This window comes from Hemicordylus capensis, chromosome 2 (genome assembly GCF_027244095.1).
Source record: "Hemicordylus capensis ecotype Gifberg chromosome 2, rHemCap1.1.pri, whole genome shotgun sequence".
In the NCBI taxonomy this organism is placed as follows: Eukaryota; Metazoa; Chordata; class Lepidosauria; order Squamata; family Cordylidae; genus Hemicordylus; species Hemicordylus capensis.
In genome coordinates, this window is record NC_069658.1 from 209087555 (window position 1) to 209113176 (window position 25622).

A 25622-nucleotide genomic window follows, 5' to 3' on the forward strand; every position below is an offset into this window, starting at 1 on the left:
GTTCTGGACATGACATTTTTAAGGAGGACATTGATAAACTGGAGGAGGGCAACAAAGATAGTGTGGTCTGGACCAGTGTTCCTGTTAACAGAGATTCCCGGATGTCGTTGACTACAACTCCCATAATCCCCAAGCAGAAGCCATTGCAGCTGGGGATTCTGGGCATTGTCATCAACAACATCTGGGAATCTCTATTAGAGGGAACACTGGTCTGGACTGCGTTCTGTATGGGAGGAGTTGGGTATGTTTAGCCTGGAGAATGGAAGACAAAGAAGAGATATGAGAGCTGTCTTCAATTCTAGCCCTTGAAAGTAGGAGTGACCCGTTCTCTCTTGCTCTTGAGGGCAAGACTGACACGAGTAGTAGATATCACAAGGAAGCCAAGTTAGGCTAGTTATTGGGAAGAACTTCCTGGCTGCAAGAGCTGTCCTACAGAGGATCAGTCTGCCTGGCACAATGGGGGACTCTACTGCTCTAAAGACTTCCCAGCAGAAGCTGGCATCTATTAGGGATGATATAGCATTTTCCTGCACAGAGCAGGGGATTGGCTTGGAAGACCCCCAAGTTCTCTTCCAGCTCTCAGACTCTCTGTCTTAAGATTGTGTTTAGCATAGAAGGGCTAATAATTTTTCCAAGTCTACTTGTTCAACATGCTTGAAAGCGGCTTCATAATGTAATACAAGTCAGAGACATTCTCCATTGGTTTCAGCTTTGGGTCTACAGAACATGTACAGTAATGGTGGCTACCCTCTGGAAACATAATGGGTGTAGCACATTTGCTGGCAGAGCATGTAAATAGTTTGTCTGGCGCTTTCAAATGACTTGCACTCCCATAGATCAGATTCTAACCACTGTGTTCTTTGAATTGCAGAAAGTTGTTTGTGGGCGGCCTAGACTGGAGCACTACGCAAGGTAATTGTCTCCTGAATCTACTCAGAACATGTAAACCTGTGTTCACCTTGTGCCTTAGTTCAGATCTCTTCCCACTGCCTCCCCAAATGACAACCCTTGTGTACTTAGAGGAACGGCCTGCTGCTCTCCCTCATAACGTGACTTTAAGAGGGCTCTGCTCCAGACAGTGGTGGGCTTTCCCTGAGGTTGTTGCAGCCTGAAACACATGCCCAGTCCACATGAACAGTTGCTCCAATACCGCAGACGTGGAGGGTGGTTGGTGATGGGGCAGGAATTCTCCAGCCGCGGTTGCATGGTCTCCCCTAAATCTTTAAACACATTGCCTGTGTCCCTTGGCCTTCTTGCCTTCACCGTAGAGCCATCCTCTGTGGCCCCACCAAACCGTTCTGAACAGTTTCATTGCTTCCCTAAACACTGAATGGCTGGAAACCCATTTTAAGGTAGTTGCACTCGACATGTGGTATTTACCCTGAAGAAATATGTGTGTCCTTCCAGTCCCAAGGTCGTCGTCCTTGAAAAGGTTAAGCCACTGTGAGGCCAGGTATTGTGGGAGGCAGACAGTTCCACTTCTGCTCATGTCCTGTCCCTTGGCAAAGAGTTTTCAACACAACTTGTGCATGTGTTGTTGGCTTTTCTTCTTCCTCCAACAGAAACGCTCCGTAGCTACTTTTCCCAATATGGAGAGGTGGTCGACTGTGTCATAATGAAAGATAAGATGACCAATCAGTCACGAGGGTTTGGATTTGTCAAGTTCAAAGATCCCAACTGTGTGGGGATGGTCCTGGCCAGCAGGCCTCATACACTAGATGGTCGAAATGTAAGTGTGCCCCAAGTTGGGCGTGGGTGGGGGCCTGGAATGGGGTTTCCTATCCAGTAACATTTTAAAACAGCCAAGTGCAAAGTCCCATTGGCTTGACTAACTGAAAAACAAAGCTCCTCTGTTTACTGGTGGCTCCTTCTGGTTCTGATTGTACTTGAAGCTAAAACTTAGTGGAATCAATTTGGGCGAGCATCCTGCCCTTATCCTGAACTGACCAGTGAAATACAATATCTTTGCTATTACCTGTTTTGTAAACCCCCTTAAGCACAGTTCTTGCAGGAAGGCAGTATATGCATACATTAGTTTATCCTACGTTCTGGTCTGTCATCTACCCCCACTCTGGTTTCTAGAGTACCTGCTTATTAGCCCTTTCTTTGATTTATTTTCTGCTCTGTCTCATGGCTGCAATGGGCCTTACAGCATTTTGCCCTAATGCCCTCCCCTCCCCCATGACTCTCAGTCTAAAGAATTAGTGATCTGCGGGATGATAAAAATGATGGGAGAAAGGTGAGTCACCCTGGCTTCCTATTCTTAACATTGTTGGCACCACCAAAGAATCCCATAGCCATCACATGCCAGAGTAGGCCTAATGGCTGCTGTTTTTCCTGCTGCTTTTGTGTCCAAGAAGTGTGCTTTGCACAGTGTCAGGCAGCAGCTTTTAATGCCGTGTCAAGATGAAAGCATGGTGTGTTTTTGTATATACAGCAGCCTTGCAAATAAACTCTCAAACAGGACTAGCCTAATTCTAATTAGTCTGGCTGCTGACAGTGTACCATTCAAGACACATCAGCTTCCTGGAAGAGAGAGAGAGAGAGAGCCTGCCTGCCAGCCTTCTTCTCAGCCTGGTTGCCTGCATGCAACACATACTTGCCCCAGGCAGTGGCCATTTACATGCTTGAAATAGGATAATGAGCAGTTTGGCCTTGTGGTGGTTCCCTCTGCTGTCTGCAAGGAGTGTCTGCTGCACTGCAAGCTTGGAGAAGAGCACCCTGCCAGCCAGCCAGGTCAGCCAGCTGCTGGCTGGCCTTCTTGATGTACAGGGCAGGGCAGCTGGTGCTCAGCACCACACTTGTCTAACACCAGTGAGGTGCAAACCTGCTGCCTTCATTTTCTCAGATTTTAAAGCGGGAGCTTGCCATGCCTCCCATTTCACGCTTGCCCTTGTTTGACAGATTGATCCAAAGCCCTGCACCCCTCGAGGAATGCAGCCGGAGAGAACACGACCAAAGGAAGGATGGGTAAGAGAACTGCTCGGGCATTGATTTGCCCTCCGTTCCCCGACTGAGTTGCTGTTGTTGTTGATTTTTCTTTTCCTCACATTGTCTTGTTCGAATCCCAAAGAACTCTTTGTTAACCTGCAGGAAGCAGCCAGTGAAATTTAAAAGTACTGTCAGAAAACAAGCAGAGCTCTCAGGATTGAGGCTGGCTGGCCAGATGGCACAGCTTGCTGGAAGTGACTCCACTTTCTTCTCTGTGGGGTTTCTAGCCAATCCTAGCCACTGCATCATCGGTGCTCTTGGGCCGAGCCCTCTGTGACCTGAGGGAAGAGTGCCCATAGCTTGGATCTTTGGGTAGTTTTTGATCACAGTGGGGCATATAATATCTTGCCACGTGAAGGGCTGAAGTCAGTGAGTCCAAAATCTCCAATATGGAAGCCCCTAGGCACGGTGATGTGTTGTGTGTGTGTGTGTGTGTGTGTGTGTGTGTGTGTGTGTGTAGAGAACAGGCATGCAATTGGAGGGGCATTGGCAACTGCCAGTGTGAAACAAGGAACAGAATTAGCTACAAGCCAGGAGAGGAATTGCTCAGTTTTGCTGAATAAAGGGTCTTGAACAGTGGAAAGTGAGATGTGAAGTAGCCCAGTGGGTTTCCCTTGGGAGGCTGATGCATAACATAGTTGCCACCTCCACGAAGGCCCTGCTCGATACCCTGGCAAGCTTCACAGACTGAAGGACCACGTAGTGATGCCTTGTGAGGGAGAGAGCCAAGAGGTTCATGTGGGAGACTGTGGGCTGAGCCCGAGGTCCTGTAGGGCACAAACTGCTATCGGTGAGCTTGCGGATATTGGGCTCTTTGAGATTTTAAGAGATGAATCCTTCCTCTGAAAACTCCTCCCTGTCTGCTTGCCTTCCACATCTGCCCACACTCCCTCCATTCTCCTTGTGCTTCCCACTCCATTCAAGCCTGTCAATTATCATGCCCTGCCCCCCACCCGTGCCTTTCTTTGTCAGGTCCCCAGATCTCTAAGACCTCTCTGAGGGGCTGCCATCGGGGCAGGGATCCAGGCTGGAACAGACTTGCTCTGGGCTTGATGTCCGAGTGAAACCTCGGAACATAGTATCTGCCTCCACGCCCCACCACTTACTGGCTGAGGGAGACAGGCTGAACAAGGGGGACAGGGGTCTTTGAGCTGCAGGCTGAGAGGCAAATGGAAGTATCATTTGAATGCCAAAGGCTTGTGTTAGTGTTCAAACAGAACATTTGGCTTAGTTAGCTGTGGCTTCCAACCCTTGCAAACGCCTTTTGTTTTTGAACATGAGCCTTGTTTTAATAGGACTTTCCTGTTTTTGTCCCCACAGAAAGGAAACAGGAGCGATAGCAAGTCCAATAAAATTTTTGTGGGTGGAATCCCTCACAACTGTGGTGAGACAGAGCTCAGGGAATACTTCAAGAAGTTCGGAATGGTGAGTTACTGTGATGGCAAGCATCTATATCTGGAGAGAGATCTGGAATTACTGTGATGGCAAGCCTCTATATCTCGACAGAGGCTCCTTTCCCCATCCTCGGATTCAATTTTTGGTACCATCCATCTCTCTCTGGATGTGGCTTGCTGCAGTGCATTAAATTTTTGTGGACCAGTAAATGGCTGTATTTCTTGGCATTTTGTCACAAAAGCCCTTGGATTGTTGTTGTTTTTAAAGACGCACTTGTATCCTCACAACAACTTTGTGAGGTAGTTCAGGCTGGAGAAGAGTGATGGGCCCAAGCCCAGTGAGCTTCGTGGCTGAAGAAAGATTTGAACCTAGGTGTGTCTAGTCCTAGTCTTATGCTGTAACCACTGCACCACACTGGCTCTTCTCTTCTGGAATTCTGAGACCCAGGTTTGTCTCTTAATAAAGACATAAAAGCAGCCCTGCTGGATCAGACCAACCTCCATCTCGTCCAGCATCTTGCTTCCCACAGTGGTCCAACCAGATGCCTCCAGGAAATCCACAAGCAGCACATTGAAGGCATTAATCCTCCTCTGTTGTTGCCTCTTCACATAGTGGTGCCACTGTGCTTAATATCGGTGGCTGAGAGACCACCTCCTGCATGAATTTGTCTAATCTCCTTTGAAAGTCATCTAAGCTAGCAGCTATTGCTGCATCTTGTGGAAGTGAGTTTTAGAAGTTAAATGTTTTGTGGAGATGTCTCCTCTCCTGTCTGTTCTCTGTCTCCTGCTAGTCAGTTTCACTGAGTGGCTCCCAAGTTCTAAGCTAAGAAAGAGGGAACAAGATTGCTCTCCACTCCCTGCATAATTGTATAAATTGCTACATGTCCTCCTTAAGCCTCCCTTCCTTTAAACTCAGAGGGTCCCAATATGTTGTAGGAAAGGTGCTCCAGCCCTCTGACTGGTCAGATTGCCCTTCTGGGGACCTCTTCCAGCCCTATACTCCCTGCTGAGATGGAACAGCCAGAACTGCTATAACTCCAGCAGTGTGGATTTGTATTCAGGAAGTTTCCTGGTTTGCAAAATGTAGAAATCTGCTCCACATTTACATTTTCTGGCATGCATTTGGCTTGAAGTATTAGTATTGCTCTATTGAAGAATCCAGAACCTTTTTTGGAAGGGATTTGGCTGGTGGATGCAGTACATTTTGGCATGATGAGCCTTCAGGCAAGAACCATCCTAATGAAAATTGTCCTTGCCACCCTCCTGTTTTCTCATGGAGTGGCTATGCAGTGTCTTATCTGTCTCCATACCTGACGCATTTTTTTTTTGTTCTCTCCTTTTCCTCAACCTTTGCTGGACTGCGTTGCAGGTGAATTTGGGGGGCTATTGATGAAGCCACCAGCGCAAGCTTTGTTTACCTAGTCTAGGGAGCAGCTGATGAATATAGCCACAGGTTGTGACAAGAGTGTTGGCAACTGACCGGGACAAGGGCCATTTCTAACCCTCCAAGCTGCAGACTCAGCTTGGTCCATAGCAGTCCTGGTTCTTTTACTGCGGGGCTATTGCTTCCTGTGAATTGTAGTGGGTATGGGGTTAGGAACCTCCGTTGGCCACCTCTGAGGCAAGTGATAATCCAGTGTGCACTCTCAGTTTGCAGAACGAAGGGATCCGTGGTCGAGCTGGCACTTGCTCCCCAGTGTTTAGTTTATTGCCAAAGTGAGCAGGCTGTCTGGGATCAATGGGTTCAAGTCAGCTCAAGGTGTGCCGTACAAAAGGGACTGGTTTTTCAAAAGCCAGTGGAATCAGGTGTTCAGCGACCACAGACGAAAACCTGACACATCTGCCCAGGGAGAGGGGCAGAGAACAGTGGGCAAGCCATAACTGAGTTGGTCCGCAAGGGAATTGGCCCCCAAGGAAAGGCTTCTTATTTGCTCTTGGTAACTTGAACCCAGCCAAACAAGTCGCCTTTTGAGATGAGCTCTAAAACGTCTCCCTGGGCAAATCCAGGCATCTCGCATTTCATTAGGCAGCTACCCCTTTGGTGCCCAAAAGACTCTCTAGGGGGAAATTGTGGCTTTTAGGGCAAGTGATTCTTAAAAGGCCTCGCGAGGGCTGAGCAGCAGGGAATGTAGATCTGTAGACCTGGAGAGCAGAGCCCTTCTGGCTTCAACCATGCAGTGCTCTGCAGCCAGACTCCTTGTTTTGAATGAGATGGGGACTCCAGCCAACAGGTTGCTTCTTCTCTGTTTTTATCCTATTTTATAGGATTGCCTCCTGAAAACACATTCAGATTCTTCCACCTCCCATCCAAGCAGGCAAAAGGTTTTTGCTGTGTTTAAAATCGCAGATGGGGAAGTGATCCCAAGGCCACCTAGTCCGATCCTCCCCACCACCCTCACCCCAACTGAGCCTGTACAAATCAGGCCTTGGAGTGTACCTGTCTATTGTGCCCAGCATTGTTTAGCCAGGGGTCAGATAGAGATCTGTCCGAGGTGCCCAGTTGCCATGAAGGGCTCTTTCCACTCCTCCTCATCCTCACTTTAACCTCTGAATCACTCTTTGAACAAGCAAACAGAATCAAAGGTGAGTAGAGGGTAATTATTTCAGGGCAACTGTGTCTGTGAGCATGCCCTGGCTCACCCTGAGGATTTTTGCCTATCTTGAAACAGTTACCAAGTTCACTTCAAAACACACCCAGCGTCCTTCTGGTTAGTGCCTCCATTCTTGTATCGAGGCTGCCTTTTTTCTCTCTTTCCTGATAAAATGTGCATATGTTCTTTCTGCTGCTTCAGCACAATTTAATTAACACTTCCTTGGATGCATTCTGCCGCCCCCCCCCCCCGCCCCCCACACGGAGTAAGGAACATGGGGACATAGGAAGCTGCCTTCTACCAAGTTAGACCATCTACCATTAGTCCATCTAGCTCAGTATTGTCCACACAGACTGGCAGCAGCTTCTCCAAGGTTACAGGCAGGAATCTCTCTCAGTCCTATCGTGGAGATGCCGCCAGGGAGGGGACTTGGAGCCTTCTCCATACAAGCATGCAGGTGCTTTTCCCAGAGTGGCCCTGTCCCCACAGGGAAATACCTTACGGTGCTCACATGTCTCCCATTCAAATGCAAAGCAGGGCAGACCCTGCTTAGCAAAGGGGACAATTCAGGCTTGCTACCACAAGCTCTGCTGTGTCTCCAGCAGAAAAAAATTCTTAGGAAAGGAGAGCTGGTCTTGTGGTAGCAGACATGACTTGTCCCCTTAGCTAAGCAGGGTCCACCCTGGCTGCATATGAAAGGGAGACTAGAAGTGTGAGCACTGTAAGAGATTCCCCTTAAGGGATAATGAGGCTGCTCTGGAAAGAGCAGAAGGTTCCGTGTTCCCTCCCTGGCAGCATCTCCAAGATAGGGCAGAGGGAGATTCCTGCCAGCAACTTGGGAGAAGCCGCTGCCAGTCTGTGAAGACAATACTGAGCTAGATAGACTAAAGGCCTGACTCAGAATATGGCAGCTTCCTATGTTCCTAAGGCCACTCTCCTCCCAGTTGGGAGGTAGTTGATTGTATACCAGTGGGTATGGTTTTTGAGGCCTCTCCGTTTTGATGGTTTGTCCTTTTTAGTCACTGCCCTCTTGGCTAGCCTTTTTAAGGAAGCAAGTGTCTGAGGAAGCCCTTGTTGAGCAGTAGAGTTCTCCTTGCTAGGGACCTCTCTGCATTGTTCCAAAACACTTCAGTGCATGTTGATAGTTGCACCTCAAGCATTGAATTGTGTGGCATGGCACTATCCTGCTGCTGCTTAAGCGTCCCTTTCCAGCCTCATCAGTTAGATGAGGTTAATGCCCTGAGCCATTTTGGAAGGGTGGTATACAAATCAAATAAATAAATAAACTTCCCCCTCCTCTTTTCCAGGTCACCGAAGTGGTAATGATCTACGACGCAGAGAAACAGCGGCCCCGAGGTAAAAGAGAATCTAGTTTGTCCTTCAGATTTCTTTATCCTCTCTCTGTGTCAGATGGCAAACTATCACAACATCAAAAAAAAAAAAGAAAAAAAAAAGACCCCACCAAAAAACCAAACCATGAAAAGCAACCTAGACCAAATTGTATGTAATTTGTTTTGTGCATTATTTTTCAAATTGTTTCACATCACTTCATGTAGGCTTTCCCCATGCTATTTCATCTGGTGTGTTCGTGCATCTGAAGAATGCTGCATGTCCATCTCCCCCGCTTTCCTCACCCGAAGGTGTATTCGTTAACAAAAACATGACCCCTAAATTGTTTCAGACAGGGAAAGGAAAATGTGAGGGAGTCTCTCTGGCTGTCTTAGATCCCAATCTCCCTTTGCTCTTCATAGGAGAAGGGGCAAACCCAGCAGCCTGTTGTCTTTGTTGCTGGAACTGTTCCCAGCACTGAGACGAGAATAACTTTATTCTGTGTTGTGCTTTTGTCTTTTGCTGTTGTCGTCGAAGGGCTGGAATTAATATGCATGGCCCAAAAGCCATACCAAAAGTGTTGCTTTAAGCCCTCTTTTGAGAAGGGTCCGCACTGTCAATCAAGCTAACTTGGAGGTGCTGCCTTTTATGTCGAAAAGAGAGCCGCTTCTCCCTGACCCGAAGAGCCTGAGAAAGCATGTCTTCTCATCCCAAGCCCAAATCCAAAGCAGTTGTTGCGTTGTCCTGTTTTCCATTGCACCAGTCACCTTTCCATTGGCTTTTGGAAGCACTATCTTTAATATTAAAAAAGAAGCCATTGATGTGAGTTTTTCCTGACCACACTGTAGCATGTCAAACATGCTAGAAAACAGTTTGCCATCTGGACTCTTCCACTCCTCCTTCTTGACTCCATTATTTAAAGCAATGCGTAAATTCTTCACTTCATATTTATTAAGCTGTTAAGTCTTAGTTTTTGTTTTTTTAATTTAGACATACATCCTTAGTGGCATATTTAAGTGTTTCATAGTAAAGTACAGTAAATGTTAAGTTTCTTTCTCTTCCCCCTCCCCCCCTCTCTCTCTCTTTCTGTGAACTGTTTGTGATTAATATCTCTTTAGATTTCTCCTTCTCTAGCTGGTAATTTATCACAGAGGTACAGGCCATTGCTGCAAATCGAGGAGGGAACAGGCTTTGTCCTTTCTTGGCATGTAGACGAACTTTCAATGTTTGGGGCAGGGTTAGCTGCATTTATTTTGATGTCCTAATTTGCTTTGCACTGTTTCAGCACCAAAAGTGGGGGTGGGATTCAGACACACAGCAAAGAGCAGCCTCTTCTTGTATCCTCTGTGTGTGCACGCGCTTTCCAACTCGCAGAGCCGTGCCTGCCTTGAATCACCCACCCCCTCTGCTCTCTTAGCAAAGTGGACCAACACCTGACCCTCCGGGCAAAAGCCTCGCAGAAGAGTTGGCCTTTTGACTCACCCACTGATGCCGTAGGGAATCCAGATGGTTTTTTCTTCTTGAGCAGCAGCCTTCCAAGTCCCCCCCCCCCCCTTTAACCCAGCCTTGGAACTGTGCTCACCACATTCACCCACCCCAACAATTCTTGCACACCTGCTTGGGGGTGTGTGTGTGTGTGCGGGCAGCTGCCGCTTCAGCAGTACTTGTTGCTGCTGGCACTGGCACTGCCACTCTTATCTCCCTCTAGAGCAGACCGTGGGCTTTTCAGCTGCTGCTGAACTACAGCTCCCCTCACCCCCAGCTGCACTTTATTGTGGCTAGGGATGATGGGAGCTGTAGTTCAGCAGCTCCTGGAGAGCCAAGGTTGCCTGCCTCTGCTCCGGAAGGTACCGACCTTACGGTGTGACCTTCTAGAGGTTAAAGGGGGGTGGGCAAGAGCCTTCTGCTGGGCAGGTTAGTGATCGGCCCTTCAAGCAGTGCTGAAGCAGCTGCTGCCCCCAGAGGTGTGGCAAGCCCCACTAATCCTGCTTGCCTCGGCAAAACTCCACCTCCTCAGTGGTGACCGGGCAAGTGGGTTTAATGAAATGGCCCTGTTGCTCCCTGCCGAGTTGTCGGTTAGGATTTGACAGTCTATCAGAACATCAAGAAAGGATCCAGTTATACATGAAGGTTTTAATATAATGATGATGATCAAACGGTATGGTTATAGTTAGGCCGTTTTCCAACCATACCATTTTATTGTTATGTTAAAACATTAGTATATGATACTTGGATTTTTTCTTGGTGTTCTAATTGTCGGTGAGGCCTGTGCCAAGCTCCAGCTGCATCCTCTCCACTTGGCGGCTCTCCTGGCACTGTGCAGAGCTCACCATACCCGCCATACAGTGCCGCACTTTGCCGAGTGCCAGTGAAGCTCCTTCCCGGGAAACGGAGCCTTCTCCGGCCCCACCACCATCTCCCCACCTTGGAAGGTGTGCATGGAGCCCTGGGAAGTGCAGTCCTTCTCAGCCCCCCACCCCACCCCAGCTCAGTGGGGAAAGTGCTGGGCTGGGCTGCACTTGCCTGCAGCCCCTGAGCACCTAAGATGACGCGGGGCTTGGCGGGGCTCTGTTTCTCTTCCGTGGAGCAGCGGTGGGGAAATCGCAGCACGTGCAGAGGTCAGCTCCGTGGGGAATGGCTCTCACGCTGAACTGTCTTTTTTTCTGCTTGTAAAATAGTGGTGAAGATCTCTGCCTTCAAGCCTCCTTCCCAGACAGCTGCCATGACCATGGGAGGAGGTGCAAGCCCAAATGGCAGCCCGCCTGGTTGAGTAGGGCAGAGAGTGTCTTGGAGTGGAGAACGGCCACCCTGCCAGCTGCAGCTCTGGGCCTGAGCTGGACCCTGCTGCCGCCGCAGCCGCCTCCGGAGTCCCTCTGAGAATGCTAGGAAAACAACTCCTGCTTCCCAGACAGACTTGGGGTTCTGCTCAGAATCTAAGGATGTAGCTGCCAGAGTCTGGCCCGAGAGTGTAGCGACAGGGTGGTAGCGCAGTGCCCTTCAGCCCTTCCAGACAGCAGCGCTGGGCTCCTTGCCGTTGGGCCTGTCTCTGAAGGTGCGCAGCAGCCCCAGTTTTGCCGGGAGCCTGTGCATTATGTTGCTCACTGCTTTGTTTAGGCAGAAAAACTGGCTGTTCTCTACTTTAAAAAAAAAAAAAAAGCACAGTGACTCCACCACCCCCAGCACTGGCAACAGCACTAAGTATTCTGAGAAGCCTGGCTCCTGAAGGATAGCAATGTAGACACCAGGGCTGAGAACTCTGTCAGGAGGAGGGAATACCACTCCTCTCCTCAGCTCCCACTGGTCCCTAAAGAACGGAATCTCAGGAGGAGGGCATTCGAAGGTGACCTCACTGCCTGGGGGGTGGGGGTGCGCATGGACTAGTCCAGAGGATCGCAACTTTGAGTCCCCAGATGTTGGACTACAACTCCCATTGCCCCCTGCCATGGGCCATTGTGGCAAGGGGTGATGGGAGTTGTAGTCCAACATCAGCTGGGGCCTGGAGATTGCGAGCCTCTGGACTAGATGAACTCCAGGCCCCCTTCCAACTTTAAACTCCTTGTGGGAGCAGGCGTTCCACGAGGACCCAGCTCCCAAGCAGCATAAGATTTCTGCCCATATAGTCCCATGAAAACCTCCATCTTGCATCATCCACTTTATTTCGTTCCTACTGCCTTACATAAGCAGGAGATACCTTTAAGTCACTCCCCGCCCCACCATCTGTTGAATTTTCTTCAATTAGGTTTTTTGCTCTTGTCGGCAGCTGCAGCCTTTTGACCTGCTGCCGTCTGCGTTGGCCTGTATCTTTGTGTCTTTTAAGTATGAATCTCCTCTATGATAAGGCTCCGTGGGTTTACCCAACCCTGTTGGGTAAGCCTGGAGAGACACTAACTGTGACAGAAGAGACTGTATCTCTTTATTTTGTTTTTCTGTTGAACGCTTTAGAGCAATAAATGGCTGCTATCAGCACTAGCTGCAAAGCAAAATGAAACCAAGGGGGAAATCTGGGGTTTCAAAAAATGGCAGGAGGGAACCCCACACCTTGTCCCAAAATATGTTTGGTCCTAGAACCATGCCCCCCACACTTCTTTGTTTGTTGCTCAGGTTGCTTCTAGATTACAAACTCTTCAAAACTATTTTTGCCTGTTTTGTATCCAATCCGAATTGCCTTGACCACTGAACATTTTCAGGGATGTAGCACTCCTGCTACGATGTATGGGATGGGGGGATTGGGGTTCATTTGGGAGGTTTTTTGAGCATGCATTACCTGGGCAAAAAGAAGCCCTTCCTGAAACATTTGTCCATCCTTTGTCCTCGATCAGTGTGAGCAACATTCTTTTTCTGCCCCCTCTACTCCTCCCCCAAAATATCAAATTCTTGGGAATGTCACCCCCTCCTGAGTCGACCTGAAACCCCAGCTTGAACCCTTGGTCCACCCCTAATACTGTTCATCGTCCTGTTTTGTGTCACAACACCCTGCTACCTTGATTCACTCTTCGTCGTTGGCTAGGTTTTGGATTTATTACTTTCGAGGACGAACAATCAGTGGACCAGGCTGTCAACATGCATTTTCACGACATCATGGGCAAAAAAGTGTGTAGTTGTAGTTTTATTTTACCTTAAGACCAAGCTGAGGCTTGTGGCAACTGGCAATTTGGTTGGCAACTAGGAACTGCTAGCTTGGGGTAGGTGGGTGGATACTGAGGGGCAAAGAACCCACCAAGGTGAAGCCTTTTTTTATCAGGTTTACAACTCTCCTTTGGCTCAAATAGAAAATCCATCCTCCCAACTTAACAGGGACTCCTTTCTTTTTCCTTATGTAAAATTTTGAGAGTGGCTCACAGAAAATGAAAGCTCCCAGACCTAATACAATAGCAAATTAAAATCCAATTAACAGGATTTGTTTTAGGTGGGGTGAGGTGTCAGCTTAACTGTCCAAGACTTCTGTTGAGCAAAGAAATTCTCTGCCTGCTTTTGAAAAGCAAGTATGAAGGAGGCCAAAGGATTTCCATGCATAGAAAGTATCAAGGCTGCTACAGGAAAGGCCCACCTCCTCGTAAGAAGGAATCAAGAGCAGGGCAGAGTTAAGTGTCAGGCAGGTTGATGCAGAAGTCAGGTCATCCCAGATAAGCCTCCTTGGACCAAGGTCCACCCTTCCCCCCCCCCCCCCCCGTGATATTCAGCAATAGGTTGAGCATGTTTGCCTGTTACCTTTAGAGTGCCATCTTGCCCCAAGGAGCTTACAATTGCAAATCCCCCACAGAGAAGACAACAGAAGGAACAGGAATAGGGTGGGGTGGGGGGTAAATGGGAAGAACATGCCATTATTTCAGTGTCACATATAAACTTAGTTCTGGTCAGGTTTGGAGGCACCAAAGTGATGCTAAAAGCGTCACAGAAAGGTGGGATTTGAGGGAAGGCAAGCGCACTCTAGGGAGCACTGGGACAAGGATTAGGCAAGACAGCCCCGATTGGTGGCCCATGCAATTAGGAAAACCTTCCCATTCACAAAATGCCCTTGGATTCCTTTGCATGGGAAGAGGCTTTCTTTGGCCACCCGGTTACAAGAGACACAGAGAGAGAGAGTGAGCATGCATTCCCTGATCCTTCAAAGGTTGAAAAATGCTGACTTAGAACAAATAGCCTTGCTGGATCAGGCCCAAGGCCTATCTAGTCCAGCATGCTGTTTCCCACCATATGCCTCTGGGAAGCCCACAGGCAGGAGGTGAGGGCAGCCCTTTCTCCTGCTGTTGCTTCCTTGCAACTGGTATTTAAAAGCATCTTGCCTCATAGTCTGGAGGTGACCTCTAGCCTCCAGACTAGTAGCCACTGATAGACCTCCGTGAATTAGTCTAAGCCCCTTTGAAAGCCATCCAAGCTAGTGGCCCCACATCCCATGGCAGAGAATTCCATAGGTTAATTGCAAAGTACTTGCTTAGTTCAAGAGAATCTATAGACTGCCAAGGTTAAATGCATTGCCAATTCTTAATAGCACTTCTCCTCTGCTGAGAGCACGACCTTTGTTTGGCTGCACTCACATGAGCAAGGGGAACTGTTAGGGGTATACATAAGCATCCTCGGTGTGTGTGATGGGGTGCCTGCTGGCCACACTTGCTTTGCTCCCAGAAGCATGTTTCCTGAGGAGGAGGGAAATGTCAAGGAAGGAGAAGTCAGTCTTGAGCAGCCAGGACAGAAGATGGCTTGGAGATGCCAGTGGAATTGCTATGTTGCCCAAGGCTCCGCTTCCCATGACCACTCCTTCAGATGTGCGTTCCTTATTCCATATACCCATGATAAGGGAGGCAAGCGGGAAGAGAGGGCTGGCTGGGTATGAACCACTGTCTTTCAAAGACTAAATTTGACCAAAGAGTTGACAAAAGCATCGTGAAGGAATGGTTTAAACAAAACGGGGAAAAATTGGGTCACTTACTGTGAGACTTTGATGCAAATCCACATATTCTTTTATATATTTATATATAATTGTGTTTTTAACCACAATGCAGTTAAGTGACCTTTTGGTGGTTGTCATCTTCATACTGTGTTGTCAGCACTGCTAGAGGTCTTACGGGTGAAAGCATTCTGCCTTTTGATTTGGGTTCAGCCGCTCAACTCAGACCACTGCTTCACCTTAGCAAGTCGCCCCTAGGAGGAGCGACCATAGTTTCCAGGAGACGCCCAAAGCTCTGAACAGTCCCAGCTCCTGGAAAGGGAGAGCTGGAAGGGACAGGCAGTCCTGGTGCCGAACCTCTTTTAAAAGTTGGGAGCAGCCATCCAGTCTGGCTTGATGGTGTGACCGTTGATGATGGGCAGCTAGGAAGAGCCCAGCAGAGCCGTCTGTGGGGACTGAGCAGCTCTTTCCAGATGACTTGGCTGCTGCAGAGAAATAGGGGTGCAAAGCCTTGCCCCCTCTTGTTTGGCCCTTTCTCGGCTGGTGTAGGAGGTCACCCAACGTGGGATTACATCCCTCCACATTCTCCAGAAGGCAGGAAGTAGAAAAAACTTGAAGATCCTTAATCCCCTGCATGTGGGCGGATCCCTCCAGTTCTACTTCCTGCCTTCGCTCCAGAAGACACATCCAGCTAGCTCGCTTCTTGGTCTTTGGTTTTTCTTTGCTATTTTGGTCAGTCCTTTCCGTCTTTAGCCTGCTCTGCTCCCAGTCTTCATCCTCCTTCGTTTCTTCGGTATCTCATCTTTAAAAAAAAAAAAAAATTCCTGTCACTATTTCTCTTGCCTTTCTGCCCCCCCCCCCCCGTGTCTCCCTCCTCTCGCCTCCGAACGTCTGCCTTGCTTTGTCCTGTTCCCCCCCCCTCTGGAGTGGCCCTCCGATGATGGCAAAGGAGAAGGGGGTCGGCCTGCTAGCACGCAGGGAACACTCGGCCAGGCAACGGTTTTTCCCGCCAAGCGGGCGTGACGATCAACGACGCTCCAAAAAAATGGCGGCTGATAGAGGGGGCCTTGCTGGCGCCACTGGGCCACAGCGGCTTACCCACAACTCTGGAGGCTCGGGGCTGGATGCGGCGCAAGGAGCCTCGCACAGTCGCCCCCAGAAAGATACCCTGCGCACAAAAAAGAGCAAGAAGAAGCGCCACTTGGATTGCGCTTATTCCCCTGAGGGCTCGAGGCACCGCGCGGCTGCTACGGCGCACGCGCACTCGTCAGCAGTTGCTCTGGAGGGAGCGGCCTCTCCAGCACCTCCCCTCCTGTCTCCGGTGGCCGGACGCCATGACCTGGAGGCCGCGGGCGGTTCGCAGCAGGAACGCCAGCAGCCTGCTGTGGCGGAGCTCAGCGGGGAGACGGAAATGCAGCAGGGATCTTTCTTGGAGGAGCGGCGTGGCGGAGCGGAGGACCTGAGCGGCGATTATCCTGCTGCAGCGGTGAGACCGGGGCTGGCACAGGGGAGTGGGGAAGAGGAGGATCGGCCCCCGCCTGGGATCCCCCCCCTGAATCTGCCCCTGCCACTTCAAGTGCTAGCGGGCTGGGAGGTACGCTGAGCCCTGCGGCTATGAAGCGGTGGATTGAGGAGGCGGTTCAGAGCTCCCTTCAGGCAGCTCTCAAGAACCGGTCCAGGGCGAGGCAACGAAAGAGAACATTTACCCGTTCCTCCTCCTCTGAATCTGAATGCGAGGAGCCGTGGAGGAAACGGCCCAGGCAGTCCATGAGGGCTGAGCCCTATTCAGCGCAAGGGGGCACTCATTCTTCGGAGGAGTTGGGTGAGGAATCCCCCGACGTGTTCCAGCACCCCAGATCTAATGTGGGTTCTACCCAGGGAGATAGGGAGTCTGAGTTTTCCTCATCTGAGGAAGGGGAGCTTCCAGAGGAGCAGGGTGCTGGAGTACATAGTCAACGGCTTGCCTTAATGGAAGATGCACAGCCAGTGATTAACCAGGCCCTTCTAGCGCTGGGCTTGAAGCCTATCGCTCCCGCAGAGGATGTTCCCCCGTCTAAGGGCTCCTTAGTGTTGCCTCAGTCTAAATCAGTCCAACTATGGGCTGTTATGCCTGAGGGCTTCGTTAATTCTATCAAGGAGGAGTGGTCGGCTACCTCGTCCTCTAAAAGGACCCCAGCTTCTGTTAATAAGCTTTACAATTTTGAGGAGGACACTTTGGATATGCTAAAGGTGCCCCTTACAGATGCGCCCTTCGGGGCTCTGCTCAGTGGGGTGGTAGTCCCAAAGGATGGGGACTCAACTTTTAAGGACTCGGCAGATAGAAAGGCCGAGGCAGCTCTGCGTAGGGCACATGACGCTTCAGCCCTGGCAATTAGGGCCGATACTACAGCCTCCCTTGTGTCCAGGGCGTCAGTCCTCTGGATTGATGAGCTCCTCAACGAGCCTCCCTCGGATCCAGCACGCATGCGCCGTAGGCTTGTTCGCTTACAGAAGGCTGCTGCCCTCGCAGCCGATGCTACCTTTGACAGTGTGCGTTTTTCAGCACGGGCCATGAGGTCTGGGGTGTTGGCCAGACGTAACATATGGCTAAAGTACTGGAAGGTCGATAATACCTCTAGAGCCAACCTAGCAGCTGTACCCTATGTGGGTGGGAAGCTCTTTGGCGATGATGCCCTAAAAGAGGTCTTAGTTGAGACCAAAGACAAGAAAAAATCTCTTCCACTAGCCACACGGAAGGAAGATAGGCCTTTCAGCCGCAGAGCTCCGCAACCTCTTAGGTCCTACCGGCCACAATTCCGCCAGAGAGACTCTTTTCGGGCGGCTAGACCTCAGTGGAACAGGCCCAGGGGTCAGGGTAGGCAGTATTTCTCCTCCCAAACCCGCCAGGCTTTCTCCCCTCAGTCTCGGGCCCCCAAACAGCAGTCCTGACGGTCAGGAGGGCAAGGTAGGGGCTCGACTTTTGGACTTTTGGCACGTCTGGAAAGGCTCCATTTCAGATGTTTGGGTCCTTTCCATCGTAAGAGGGGGTTACAAGGTGGAGCTAACCAGCCGGCCCGGAAACAAGTTCCTCATCACCCCCACGTCGAGAAACCCCCGAAAACACAGGGGCCTACTCTTAGCTATACATCACCTGCTGGACATAGGGGCCATAGAGAGGGTTCCTGCTCCCCAGAGGGGGCAGGGAATATACTCCATAATATTCACAGTGCCAAAGAAAGATGGCTCGGCGAGAGCTGTATTAAATCTCCGACCCGTCAACAGGTACGTGCAGAAGAAAAAATTCAGGATGGAGACACTGCGCACCATCTCCGAGGCTCTTCAAGAGGGGGACTTTTTGGCGTCCATCGATTTGCAAGACGCATATCTCCACGTCCCCATTCACCCTCGCAGCCGGCCGCTGCTGAGATTCTGCTACGGGGGCGACCACTTTCAATACCGGGCTCTTCCGTTCGGTCTGTCGTCGGCGCCCAGAGTTTTCACGAAGGTGCTGAGCCCTCTGATAGCAGTCCTCCACACAGAGGGGGTCCACCTTTATTGCTACCTCGACGACTTGCTACTTCGAGCGAGGTCAGCGGAGGCGGTAGAAGCGGCGCTAGGCAAGACCATTTCTCTTCTGAAGGCACACGGCTTTCTGGTCAACGTGGGCAAGAGCCACTTGACCCCGTCATGGCGCCTTCGTCATCTGGGCGTGATCATCGACACCTCGGTGTGCAAATTGTTCCTCCCCCCCGACAGGATGGAGGTACTTACGTCCCTGGTCCGATCAGTGGTGAAGCATCCTGCAGTCAGCCTGTTACGCCTGGCGCGTCTTCTCGGGCTCATGGTGGCGGCCATGGATTCGGTCCCCTGGGCGAGATTTCACCTGCGTCAGCTCCAGTGGGCCCTGCTGCCTTATCAGCATCGTATTGCTCTCAAGCAAGACAAGAGGATCTTCCTGTCGGGGCCTGTGCTGGAGTCACTTGCCTGGTGGACAGTGCACGAGAACCTGTGCAAGGGCAGGGCATTCGTGGAGCCCAATCGCATCCTGCTCACTACGGATGCCACCCTGTCGGGCTGGGGGGCACATTGCTTGAACAAATCAACTCAGGGGCGATGGTCACATCTGGAGGCAGCCCACAGTATTAACTGGCTAGAGTTGAGAGCAGTGTACCTGGCCCTGTTGGCTTTCTTCCCCCTAGTCAAGGGGAGGAACGTCCTAGTACGCACAGACAACACATCAACCAAAGCGCACATCAACAGGCAGGGAGGAACAAGATCCAGATCCCTCTACCTACAATCAGTGGAGCTGTTGTCGTGGGCAGAGTGCCACCTGACATCGATCCTGGCCCACCACGTGAGCGGTGCATCCAACATTCAAGCAGACTGGTTGAGTCGCCGGGATATTCAACCAGCGGAGTGGGGTTTGCACCCGTCAGTGTTTCAGTGGATAACCTGCACCTTGGGGCTCCCGCAAATAGATCTCTTTGCCTCGAGGGAAAACAAGAAGCTGCCCAGATTCTTCTCTCGCTTTCCGACGGAGGGGGCAGAGGAGACGGACGCTCTATCGGTGCAGTGGCCTCCGTGTCTGCTATACGCGTTTCCACCAGTACCGTTACTCTCGCGTTGTCTCAGAAAGCTGAGGGATTCTCAGGCCTGCCTGATCTTGATCGCCCCGTTCTGGCCAAGGAGGCCGTGGTTCTCCGAAATAGTGGAGTTGGCGCAAGGGCGCCCGCTAAGACTGCCGTCTCGTCCGGATCTGCTACAGCAAGGGCCCATCGTTCATCCAGACCCGGACTGGTTGCAACTGACCGCCTGGAAGCTGAGAGGACAGCGTTAAAGAAAGACCATCTTTCGGAGAGTGTGATTGAGACGATTTTGGCCTCTCGAAAAGCTTCGACTAATAAGATCTATCAGTCCACGTGGAGGAGTTTCCTGAGGTGGGCAGCTAGGCGGTCTCTTGATCCTGGGCGTTGTAAATTGAAGGAACTGTTAGAGTTCCTTCAGGACGGTCTGACCATGGGGTTGAAGCCCAATACGCTCAAGAGGCAGGCTGCATGCCTGGTTCAGATGCTGTTTCCACACCGACAGTCGTCCCAGGCGCAGCATCCACTGCTGAGGAAATTTCTTAGAGGTGCCAGCCACTTGTCACCACCAGTATGTCATCGATTTCCGACATGGGATCTCCATATTGTCCTCCGGGGGCTGCAATTTCCTCCCTTCGAGCCCCTCCGCTCCATTCCACTTAAGCTACTATCCTGGAAGGTAGCATTCCTTGTGGCGGTTACCTCGGCTAGGAGGGTGTCGGAACTACAGGCCCTCTCTGTAAAAAGTAATCTGTGTATTTTTTCAAGGGACGCGGTGCGTCTCATACCGGATCCATCGTTCTCCCCTAAGGTGAACTCCTTTTTTCATAGAGCAGCCGACATCTATTTGCCCTCGTTTTGTCCAGATCCAAAACACCCTTCTGAAAAAGAATGGCACTGTTTGGATGTGAGGCGAGCCCTAAAAATTTACATAGAGCGGACAGGGGTGTTTAGGAAATCGGACGTGCTTTTCGTGGCTTTTAAGGAGGCTAAAAAGGGCACTAAGGTGTCGAAGGCGATCATCGCCAGGTGGGTTAAATCCTGCATTGTAGAGTCCTACAAGGTTCAGAACCTGCCTGCTCCGGGTCAAGTCACGGCTCACTCGACGAGGTCGGCAGCAACTTCGGCGGCATTGTCTTCTCTTGCCTCACTGGATGAGATCTGCAAGGCCGCCACCTGGTCTACGCCCTTTACCTTCTCCAGGCACTATAAGCTAGACGAACACTCGGCAGCCAGGGCTGCTTTTGGTCGGAGGGTCCTCCAGAGGGTCCTCCCGGGGCTGTATATCTGTCTAGTTTTCTCTATGCTGTCCCTCCCGTGGTTGGTGCTGTGGTATCTCCCACGTTGGATGACCTCCTACACCAGCCGAGAAAGGTACATTGGTACTCACCGTGAAGGTGTCTTCTGGCTGGTGTAGAAGAGGTCACCCAAGGCCCACCCGGGTTGTTTTTTCTCCGTCACATTGTTCAGTTCTATGTTTGTTGGATGCCGTTGTGCCCTATTGGTGCATCTGTATCGCTTACCTGGGTGTGGCTTATGTGTTTCTTTTACATTCGATGTTAATGTTTTAATCTGAAGCTTGAGCTTTTGTAGTTACTGAAGGGATCCGCCCACATGCAGGGGATTAAGGACCTTCAAGTTTTTTCTACTTCCTGCCTTCTGGAGCATGTGGAGGGATGTAATCCCACGTTGGGTGACTTCTTCTACACCAGCCAGAAGACACCTTCACGGTGAGTACCAATGTACCTTTCTGATATGAGGCCTTGGCCATCTGCCAGGGTTCAGGTTTTATGATTCATAACTAATGAGAACATTAAAAAAATAAATAAATTGAAAGCATAAGATCTGGGGGGGTCGCTCCTAGGATCTCTTTGTTCATGCCAGGGAGCAGCGGATGTATTGTAACATATTGGGTGAAAAACTGCATCCATGCAAAAACACGGAGCTGCTGCTTCCTCAGTAGTGAATTCAATCCAGTTGCTGATGGCATCAGTCCAGAGCACCCAGGAGAGTCGCTTGGTGACAGCAGGCAGAACCTTGAGAGCATCCTGAACTCGGAGAATTGTCTGATGTCAATGTTCCCTGTAACAGGGTTTCCCAGCAGTTGTTGGCTACAATTTCCATCATCCCTTCTGCAGTGGCCTTTGGCTGGGAATGATGGGAGTTGTAGTCAACATTTGGGAATCCCTGTTGCAGGGAGCACTGCCTGGCATATGTTATCAGCAAGCATTTGACAAACGTTGCTTTGTCCAGGTTTGGGTAACTAAAAGGAGGTTGAGCAAGAAAGCTTGGAGACATTTGTCAGCATTGATTGTGCAGCCTGCCATAACCATTGTTAATCTGGAGTACTTGATCATTAATTGGTGACCTCTGTATCCCATCTTTCGTCCAAAGAGCACCTTGAGGGTACACTGGGTTCCCAGGCTTACTTAGCTGAAGCAAGATTGCAGCACTTTGGGCCTTTGACCCAGACAAGGACTCTTTGGAGGCAAAGACACTTGATTTAAACATAGCTGATAAGGACCAAATTGTTAGAGGCATTTTGACATGCACATGAGTTTGTTAAAGGCTTCAGGATGTTGTTCCTCACCTCCAGCCTTGTCTTCTGCCTCCATTGCACAGGTTCACTAGAAGTTCAAAGTTTATTTTTTGGTAAAACAATCCTTAACATGAATGCTTTTGGGTCTCCGCGTATTTGGCTATTTTGGAGAAGGTTTATCTTGAATAGGAAACTCATTTTTAAGTTGCCCGGTGGCCTGAAGCCCTGAGGCTCATTGATGTGTGAATGAAGCATGGTCTTTTTGCCTCTGCAAAGCAAGCTTCTCTCCTGACTTAACACAGTATGAAGGTTTTTGCTTCTTATTGACTCGACTGTCCATTTTTTTATTACCTGCATGTTTGTTTACTTTTTTTGTTAGATGTAATGTAAGGTTCTCTTATCACATCCATTCCTTCTGACATTGTTTGAGTTAATTGAGGTTCTTTAAGCGTTAGCCTGGGGAAGGTAAGTCTCTATCTTCCATTAGACTTTTAAATAACAGCAACAAATCTTAAGGCTAAAGAAGATTTTTTTAAAAAGAGAACAAGAGGGGAAAAACTGGAAAAGAAATGTGTGTTTCTCAGGTATGATCATGGCCTAAAATTTCAGTTTGGATGCTGTGGGTTTGAGCCATCAACTCTGCCACTTTCCTCGCCTCCCCCTCTTCCCCTCTTCCAAAAATAATTTTTTTTAAAAAAATCCTTCCCAAATCTCTGGCTCTCAAGCACTAGTACCTTTTTTCAACCTTGCATGTAAACTCTTCTTGCCCATGAAGCAAGGTGTCAGAGCTCCAGAGTGAAAACCTGTTGAAGACACCCTGTCTTAAGAGGAGCCAATACAAAATGATTTAACTTAATGGAAAAGAAATTCTGTATAGGACTGTATATAACTTGCCCTGCCCGCACACAAAGTTAAGATTCTTGGAACGGCTTTCTCTGACATCAGTTGTACCTGAGAAACATTGACTATCTGTCTTTTTAAGTTAGTGGGCCTTACAAGTAAGCTTTTAAAATACCTTTTAAGTATTTAGCCATAAGTCATAAGGTGCTAAGATAAGAGTTTTTAAAACATGTAACTTAAGGGCGTGTTTGAAGGGAACCGGGGCGGGGGGGGGGCGAGTTGGCTCTCAGCTTCTCTCTCCCCTGAGCACATCCTCTCTTTGTCTAGGTGGAAGTGAAGCGAGCAGAGCCACGGGATAGCAAGAGCCAGATGCCAGGGCCGACAGGCACCAGCCAGTGGGGGGGCCGGATCGTGCCCAGTGCTGCAAATGGTTGGGCGGGGCAGCCCCCACCTACCTGGCAGCAAGGATATGGCCCTCAAGGTACTTGACACAAGTCGGCTTGTGGGGTCCTGGTTGACATAGCTCCTCTGCCACATTTGGGATGTAACGGGCAACACGGGTGCTCCTCAGAAGGTAAAGAAAGCCCTCCCAGATCAGGCCAAAGGCCCATCTAGTACAGCATCCTGCATCATGTAGTGGCCATCCAGGCACATCTGGGAAGCCCGCGAGTCGGGGGAAAGAGGGCAACTACCTTTTCCCGTTGGTGTTCCCTTGCACCTGGTGTCCAGCGGCCTGCTGCCTCTGATCCTGATGGAAATATAGAGCTATCCAGGCTAGTAGCCATTGATAGTCCATTCTCCAGGAGTTTGTCTTTGAAACCCATCAAGATTGGTGGTCATGACCACAACCAGCAACTGCAAATTCCATGGTTTAACGACAAATTGTATAAAGAAGTATTTGCTCTTGTCTGTCCCGAATCACCCAGTGTTTAGCATCAACAGATGACCTAGGTCCTCCCAGACATCTGTGTGTTCAGAAGCTGTGCAGGTGTTCTGTCTGTCAGGTGTTCTGTAAAAGCAAGGCATTTACTTGCCTATGTGTTGTCATTCAACACAGGATGGGAGCTTGTAATTTTAAAAAAAGAATTGACCTAGCCACAACCAAATCTGAGCAAAGCGTTCTAACTGCACCGCGTGAAGTTGTCTTGAGCCCTGACACCCGAGGTGGGGAATAAAATTCTTGTCGTCTGGCTACTGGATGACCTGTCCAGACCCCCTTCAGTCTGAGATTGTAGAAGGGGGTCTGCCAGGGCTTTTATCACAGGGGGCTGGCCTCAGACCTCCAAGTCCCTTCCAACCCTTCACACCCTGTAGTTCTAAGGCACAATCCATGCGGTAGCCAGCTCAGCCCTCTAGTCCTTCATTCCAAAAAGTGCTCCTTTCCAAATGGCGTTTGCTTTCAAAACTGCCAGTGGATGTATGGGATAGATGAGGGCTGTCTAAACTATGGGTCCCCTCCCAGCGGGTCGGCGCAGGTAGCCATTGGCTGTTAGTGCTGCAGGCTTCGTGGCTGAGCAGGGAATCTGAACCGCCCTTTCAGTCCCAACACACTTTCAGCCTTGGGAGTCTGCAGCCGTACCTCAAGTGCCTTTTCTGCCGTTGCCACCTTTTGGTATCCAGATGCCCCATTTTGGAATTGAAGGGCTTTCCCAAGCAAACTTAATCTTCCTTGAAGTTCCCACAGTTCTTTGTAGCACTGTTCCCATCTAAAAGGTGTAGTGCTTGACTTGCTCTCTTCTTGTGTGTGTGTCTTCTCCCCCCGCCCCGCTTTAGGTATGTGGGTGCCCGCTGGACAAGCACTTGGTAAGTGTGTTTATGACAGTGGAGTTATTGATGATTGCTGTAGCCATAACTGTGCAGATCAAACTGTTATCAAAGCTTAGTGACATGTTTTTCTTGCCACTCTTCCTCCAAAGACCCACAATTGTCCCTTTGTTTGGAAGGGTGCCAAGAGTGATCTGGTAGCTCTTGAGCAACAGTTCCCAGGGTTCCTGGCAGGAAGCCATAAGAGTGAAAGGAACCTGCTCTGTAAATGCATGCTAAAGCCTTGCAAAGAGAGGCCACCAATGCTGCCAGCCCGTGTGTGTGTGTGTGCGCCTCTGGGAGTCACTTGTGGTACACTGGCAACCTGAAAAGCTGGGCGGAAGTAGGTGGGTGGGTGGATAGATAAATGGTTCATAAGAGGGGGGAGAAACTAGATAGATAGTTCATAGCCTATATATAGGCTGTGCCCCAGGTGAGTGGCTATTTGCAGGCCTGCCTCAACCTTTATTGTCAGAATACTTCTTTCATTTTGAAAGCCTTCCACTTTGGAGTGTTCTATTGAAACATCTAGATTAAAAGTGTGTCTTGTTTTCATTTTTCCACCATGTTAACCCCTCTGGCTTGGGGTCCCCTGCTTTCAGGCGCTCAGAGGCTGATTTGGCTATAGAATAGTAGTAATAATAAACAATTTTAAAAAATCAATAAATCCACCAGTTATCTGGGCAGCAGCCACTTATGTTGCTCGTAGCTACTAAATCCAGCATACAACATTTGGAGGTTCCCTTTGTCTTGGCACCCAGAATAATTTCTGCAGTGTATCCAGCTGCATTTCTGTAGTCTGTGTTTTGTTTTGTTAAATAATAATAATAATAATAATAATAATAATAATAATAATAATAATAATAATAAATTGTGCTAGGGATTTTTAGATTACTCTGCAGTTTGGGAGTGTGTAAGTTTTTGTTAACCTTATAAACCTTGATTTTAATGAGGAGCTGCTGCTGCCGCCCACAAATAACTTGATTGCATCGCAGAACAAAACAGAACTTCAAATTTTTGTGGCAGTTTAGAAATGCAGCCAAATTTATTGGTACAGTGGAAGGTCTTTGGGGCTGGGGATGATAGGAGTTGTGATGAGACATCATTGGGGGACCCAAGGTTGAGAATATTTAGATAAATCTCTTGCATTGGTTTATGGGTGGTTTTGTATATATTGTATATTGTGGT

General features: G+C 49.6%; 1 protein-coding gene across 6 annotated transcripts in view; it reads left to right on the forward strand.

Moving 5' to 3' along the window:
• DAZAP1 (DAZ associated protein 1) overlaps positions 1-25622 on the forward strand; it is a 63250-nt gene that overhangs the window by 25639 nt on the left and 11989 nt on the right. For all 6 annotated transcript variants that reach the window (XR_008316849.1, XR_008316850.1, XM_053299250.1 and 3 more), the window contains exons 2-9: positions 872-912; positions 1563-1729; positions 2905-2970; positions 4312-4416; positions 8284-8332; positions 12813-12895; positions 22959-23112; positions 24405-24434. Coding sequence is in view for 4 of the 6 variants with exons in the window: in XM_053299250.1 (XP_053155225.1) it covers positions 872-912; positions 1563-1729; positions 2905-2970; positions 4312-4416; positions 8284-8332; positions 12813-12895; positions 22959-23112; positions 24405-24434 (695 nt within the window). In the remaining 2 variants the exon portion in view is untranslated. The remainder of the gene's footprint in view (positions 1-871; positions 913-1562; positions 1730-2904; positions 2971-4311; positions 4417-8283; positions 8333-12812; positions 12896-22958; positions 23113-24404; positions 24435-25622) is intronic.